Source organism: Opisthocomus hoazin, chromosome 2 (assembly GCF_030867145.1).
Source record: "Opisthocomus hoazin isolate bOpiHoa1 chromosome 2, bOpiHoa1.hap1, whole genome shotgun sequence".
Taxonomy (NCBI): Eukaryota; Metazoa; Chordata; class Aves; order Opisthocomiformes; family Opisthocomidae; genus Opisthocomus; species Opisthocomus hoazin.
Genome location: NC_134415.1, coordinates 64,568,885 through 64,575,189, shown reverse-complemented (window position 1 = coordinate 64,575,189; position 6,305 = coordinate 64,568,885). Strand labels below are relative to the sequence as shown.

The 6,305-nt window shown below is 55.3% G+C and overlaps 2 protein-coding genes across 2 annotated transcripts; both read left to right on the top strand.

Annotated features, from left to right (window-relative positions):
- Window positions 1-863: 863 nt before the first annotated feature.
- LOC142365599 (endosome-associated-trafficking regulator 1-like) lies at window positions 864-1,610 on the top strand. The gene has a single exon (XM_075446522.1). The coding sequence runs from the start codon at window positions 864-866 to the stop codon at window positions 1,608-1,610; it is 747 nt and encodes a 248-aa protein (XP_075302637.1).
- A 3,763-nt stretch (window positions 1,611-5,373) lies between these two features.
- On the top strand, window positions 5,374-6,059 carry LOC142364646 (endosome-associated-trafficking regulator 1-like). The gene is made up of 2 exons (XM_075444589.1): window positions 5,374-5,382; window positions 5,424-6,059. Exons 1-2 carry the CDS (start codon window positions 5,374-5,376, stop codon window positions 6,057-6,059), a joined length of 645 nt encoding a protein of 214 aa, XP_075300704.1.
- Window positions 6,060-6,305: the final 246 nt, after the last annotated feature.

Genomic DNA, 6,305 nt, shown 5'->3' with positions numbered 1-6,305 from the left:
AGTACTGTGTCCAGTTCTGGGCTCCCCACTTCAAGAGAGAAGAGGAGCTACTGGAGAGAGTCCAGCGGAGGGCTACGAGGATGGTGAGGGGACTAGAGCATCTCTCCTATGAGGAGAGGCTGAGGGAGCTGGGCTTGTTCAGCCTGAAAAGAGAAGGCTACGAGGGGACCTAATATATGCTTAGAAACATCTCAAGGGTGGGTGTCAGGAGGATGGGGCCAAACTCTTTTCAGCGGTGCCCAGCGACAGGATAAGGGGCAATGGGCACAAACTGAAGCATAGCAAGTTCCGTCTGAACATGAGGAAGCACTTCTTCCCTCTGAGGGTGATGGAGCACTGGAACAGGCCGCCCAGGGAGGTTGTGGAGTCTCCTTCTCTGGAGATATTCAAGACCTGCCTGGACGTGGTCCTGTGCGGCCTGCTCTGGCTGACCCTGCTTTGGCAGGGGGGTTGGACTAGATGACCCACAGAGGTCCCTTCCAACCCCGAACATTCTGTGATTCTGTGATTCTGTGATTCTGTGATTTGATTGGTTCCTCCCCTACCCCCGCCCTGGTCACAGCCTCACAGCAGGCGATGTCATGCGATGACATCACAGACCTCAGGGATTCCTGTTCTGCCCACAGAGGTGCCTGCTCCTCCTCTCCGCTCACTCCCGAACGCCCTGGTGATCGAAGTGGAGGGATTTCGGAGACTGCCTCTTCCCCCACGAGCGTTGCTGAGGCTGCGGAGGTTGGCACACTGCTTGTCAGTGTCACCTGCCTGCGTGACCCCGGGCTCCAGCAGGATAAGTGGGATCCTCCTGCTTGCTGCAGCCCAAAGCGTCCTGAAAAATAGCGTGGCTGCTTGGCATCTCTGGGTCAATGGAGAGGGTCTGCCCAGAATCTCAAGGCCTGGAAGATGATCATGATGAGGACTACAACGATGAACCCAGCTACTTCTGCCTCCCTGCACGTCGTCCACCACCGTGCAAGAGCCATGACAGCTTGGGGATGGACACCTTTGCGCCATGGGAACATGCCAGCGACCCTTATCCGGGGTACTCAGAGTGCACCAGGGGAGGAGAGTCCCACATGCTGCCCGAGGAGGCCACTGCGGACAGGGAGCTCCCGTCCCTGCAGCTGACCGACAACGTGCTCAGGGAGGAGAACGCCATGCTCAGGAAGGGGATCAAGAGCATGCAGGGCTCCTTGGAGAGCCAGGCATGCACGGTGCGGAGGCTGGAGAGGCAGCTGAAGGCCAGCCTGGCTAAACAGGAGAGGGAAGTCCGAGAGCTACAGTCCTTTGCCCAGCGGACTGAGTGGAGTCTCCAGTTAATGACCCAGCGGGCTCTGCAGGCAGAAAGCAACGTGGAGAAGCTGAAGCAGGAGGTCTCCATTCTCCAGCAAGAGCTGGAGAGTTCCAAGGTGGAGAACGAAAACCTGAGAGCGAGCCAAATGACCAACCTGGGGCCAGTGAAGCACAACATAGATTTCGTCGTGCAAAGCCTCCACAAGATAATACTGGGCGCAACCTGGTCCATCGGACAGCTCGCCTCTGGAGTGGAGTCGCTGCATTTTCTTGCTGACGTCCTTCAATCTACTGGCAAAATTTCCGAAGATGAAGCCTAAAAAGAGCTCTGAAATCAATTCTGTGTGGGTCCCGCAGATGAATATATGGACCGAGACCACTGATCTCCCACTACAACGTGTATTAAAACCATTTGCTCTCACGTGCTCGAATGTGTGTGTTCTGATTCATGGCTTTTATTCTTCATGGCTATACTTTTCTTGTGAGGAAGTACAAATTGAAGAGAGTGATGTAGTTTGAGCTGCTGATGCTCTGTTCTGGCACTGCAGAGCCAGCAGCCAGTGTTTCCCAGGCTCTGAGCTGCAAGGTCCAGCCGTGGTGGGCTCTGCGTAAGAGGCTGTGCCACAGCTCCGGCTGACTTGAGCTGCCGTGTCGGAGCCAGGAGGAAGCACAGCAGCACGGGACGCAGCGCTCTTCAGCAGTGTGCCCATCCCTTTCCATAGCTGTGCCAGCGAGAACCAGCGATGAGCAAACCCCTTGCATTTCATCTGCTTCTTTTGCCCCTTCTTGGTGGGGTGGGGAAGGGGAGGAGCAGAGATCCGGGTGCTGCTGCGCATGGTTTCAGTGAGCAGAAGCTCCTTAGGTCCTCCTACCTCTTTTTCTGCAGCTGGCCACCACCTGGGCCAGAAATCCAAAGTCTAGAGATTGTGCACCTGTTCCTGCAGCTGGGTAAAGGGGGGTGGTGGTGGTCAAAAACCTTGAGGGAGTTGTGAAGTTTCCGCACGTGTGAGCTGTGGCAGTGCCTTTCCTCCGCAGTCGGTGTCAGTGCGGGCTAAGGATGCGTTTGGCTTAGCCGGGCTGGCTAAGGAAGGCGCTGGCTGGAGAGGATGCCCTTCCTCTCCTGGCTGGAGCTGGCGTGGACGGGTATACCTAAACCGCCTGCCTTCGTCACCCCCGAAAGACCTGTGAGACCCTGCAGTCCAAACTCGCCATGTAATCACTGAAGATGGGTCTCAGCCTTATCCTGGCAGGGTCACCTGTGGGCATGAAGTGACCTTTCTTCATAGAGCCACAGAACCACAGAACAGTTTGGGTTGGAAGGGACCTTGTAGATCATCTGGTTCCAGCCCCCCTGCCATGGGCAGGGACACCTTCCACCAGACCAGGCTGTTCAAAGCCCCATCCAGCCTGGCCTTGAACACTTCCACGGAGGGGGCAGCCACAGCTCCTCTGGGCAACCTTCAGATGCACAAAACGGTCATCGCAGAAACTACTAAGAACTTCTTTATCACCTGGTCACCCCTCAACCTTTCTGATGAATTTAGGTTACCGACCCCAGTTTTCTGACCCCAGGTTTACCCAGGTTTACAACAAAATTTCCTGTATCTGGCCAAACTGCCCCTGGCTTGGATGCTACAGGGTGGTGAGGGGGTGGGTGCTGGCAGAGTTCAGTGCCAAAGTGCTTTTTCCTGATGGGAATTTTTAGGCAGCTGTTCACTTTGACCTCTATGTGGTGAGTTGTGTGTTACAAGGTTGCTGTCTTCCCCTGGTCTCATAACATCCTTCATCTGAACAGCCATGTTTGTGTTGCCACAGATCTTAAACTGCCTCAGTAACCTTGGTCTCTGGAGGAGAGACTGCTGCTTAATCTTCATCCCAGACATGACACTGGCAGTGCTTGCACATCACAGGTGATGTCTGGAGCTCCTTGCTTGCTGCTTTCTAGTCTGTGCTTTCGCTGGTGGTCGCCCTTAGCCACGTGAAGCCCTGTTCTGCAACACTGATGATGGGACAAGGATGCTTCTCACCAGCTTTTCCGTCCCAGACAACATCACTTGCTGTTCCAGTCTCCTGTCCATGTATGACCACTTGCAAGCAGCTGTGAACCTTGGATTTGACCCAAAAATCCTTGGATTTGTCCCAGATGTGGCAGCCACCGCTTGCTCATCGCTGAGGCTGGGAGATAGCAAACTAAGTGGCTCCGTCTGCGTCCTGCGCTGCGCACTGGCTGCTGTAATCCAAAGGTTACGGTGCAGGATTAGCATGGGTGTACAAAGCCCTCCCTAATCTGTGAGTCATTCCCCCCTCACTGCATTTCACTTCCCAGCAGCTCTGGACAGGCGGGATGGGTTGGCTCTTGAGTCTTCGGCTTCCCCCTTCCCCAGTTTGGGGAGGAACGGGTCGGGACGTAACATCTCAGCTTGGATTCACCAAGGGGAAATCATGCCTGACCAATCTGCTAGCTTTCTACGGTGGCATGACTGGCTGGGTAGATGAGGGGAGAGCCATGGATGTTGTCTACCTAGACTTCAGCAAGGCTTTCGACACGGTTTCCCTTAACATCCTCCTAGGGAAGCCCAGGAAGTGTGGGCTGGATGAGTGGTCAGTGAGATGGATTGAGAACTGGCTGAATGGCAGAACTCAGAGGGTTGTCATCAGCGGCGCTGAGTCTAGTTGGAGGCTGGTAACTAGTGTTGTCACCCAGGGGTCAGTACTGGGCCCAGTCTTGTTTAACTTCTTCATCAATTACCTGGATGAAGAGTTAGAGTGTACCCTCAGCAAGTTTGCTGATGACACCAAACTGGGAGGAGTGGTAGATACACCAGAAGGCTGTGCTGCCTTTCAGCGTGACCTGGACAGGCTGGAAAGTTGGGCAGAGAGGAACCTGATGAGGTTCAACAAGGGCAAGTGCAGGGTCCTGCACCTGGGGAGGACCAGCCCCATGCATCAGTACAGGCTTGGGGTGGACCTGCTGGCGAGCAGCTCTGTGGAGAGGGACCTGGGTGTCCTAGTGGACGACAGGTTGACCATGAGCCAGCAGTGTGCCCTGGCTGCCAAGAAGGCCAATGGCATTCCTGGGGTGCACCAAGAAGAGTGTGGCCAGCAGGTCGAGGGAGGTTCTCCTTCCCCTCTACACTGCCCTAGTGAGGCCTCATCTGGAGTACTGTGTCCAGTTCTGGGCTCCCCACTTCAAGAGAGATGAGGAGCTACTGGAGAGAGTCCAGCGGAGGGCTACGAGGATGGTGAGGGGACTAGAGCATCTCTCCTATGAGGAGAGGCTGAGGGAGCTGGGCTTGTTCAGCCTGAAAAGAGAAGGCTACGAGGGGACCTAATATATGCTTAGAAACATCTCAAGGGTGGGTGTCAGGAGGATGGGGCCAAACTCTTTTCAGCGGTGCCCAGCGACAGGATAAGGGGCAATGGGCACAAACTGAAGCATAGCAAGTTCCGTCTGAACATGAGGAAGCACTTCTTCCCTCTGAGGGTGATGGAGCACTGGAACAGGCCGCCCAGGGAGGTTGTGGAGTCTCCTTCTCTGGAGATATTCAAGACCTGCCTGGACGTGGTCCTGTGCGGCCTGCTCTGGGTGACCCTGCTTTGGCAGGGGGGTTGGACTAGATGACCCACAGAGGTCCCTTCCAACCCCGAACATTCTGTGATTCTGTGATTCTGTGATTCTGTGATTTGATTGGTTCCTCCCCTACCCCCGCCCTGGTCACAGCCTCACAGCAGGCGATGTCATGCGATGACATCACAGACCTCAGGGATTCCTGTTCTGCCCACAGAGGTGCCTGCTCCTCCTCTCCGCTCACTCCCGAACGCCCTGGTGATCGAAGTGGAGGGATTTCGGAGACTGCCTCTTCCCCCACGAGCGTTGCTGAGGCTGCGGAGGTTGGCACACTGCTTGTCAGTGTCACCTGCCTGCGTGACCCCGGGCTCCAGCAGGATAAGTGGGATCCTCCTGCTTGCTGCAGCCCAAAGCGTCCTGAAAAATAGCGTGGCTGCTTGGCATCTCTGGGTCAATGGAGAGGGTCTGCCCAGAATCTCAAGGCCTGGAAGATGATCATGATGAGGACTACAACGATGAACCCAGCTACTTCTGCCTCCCTGCACGTCGTCCACCACCGTGCAAGAGCCATGACAGCTTGGGGATGGACGCCTTTGCGCCATGGGAACATGCCAGCCACCCTTATCCGGGGTACTCAGAGTGCAGCAGGGGAGGAGAGTCCCACATGCTGCCCGAGGAGGCCACTGCGGACAGGGAGCTCCCGTCCCTGCAGCTGACCGACAACGTGCTCAGGGAGGAGAACGCCATGCTCAGGAAGGTGATCAAGAGCATGCAGGGCTCCTTGGAGAGCCAGGCATGCACGGTGCGGAGGCTGGAGAGGCAGCTGAAGGCCAGCCTGGCTAAACAGGAGAGGGAAGTCCGAGAGCTACAGTCCTTTGCCCAGCGGACTGAGCGGAGTCTCCAGTTAATGACCCAGCGGGCTCTGCAGGCAGAAAGCAACGTGGAGAAGCTGAAGCAGGAGGTCTCCATTCTCCAGCAAGAGCTGGAGAGTTCCAAGGTGGAGAACGAAAACCTGAGAGCGAGCCAAATGACCAACCTGGGGCCAGTGAAGCACAACATAGATTTCGTCGTGCAAAGCCTCCACAAGATAATACTGGGCGCAACCTGGTCCATCGGACAGCTCGCCTCTGGAGTGGAGTCGCTGCATTTTCTTGCTGACGTCCTTCAATCTACCGGCAAAATTTCCGAAGATGAAGCCTAAAAAGAGCTCTGAAATCAATTCTGTGTGGGTCCCGCAGATGAATATATGGACCGAGACCACTGATCTCCCACTACAACGTGTATTAAAACCATTTGCTCTCACGTGCTCGAATGTGTGTGTTCTGATTCATGGCTTTTATTCTTCATGGCTATACTTTTCTTGTGAGGAAGTACAAATTGAAGAGAGTGATGTAGTTTGAGCTGCTGATGCTCTGTTCTGGCACTGCAGAGCCAGCAGCCAGTGTTT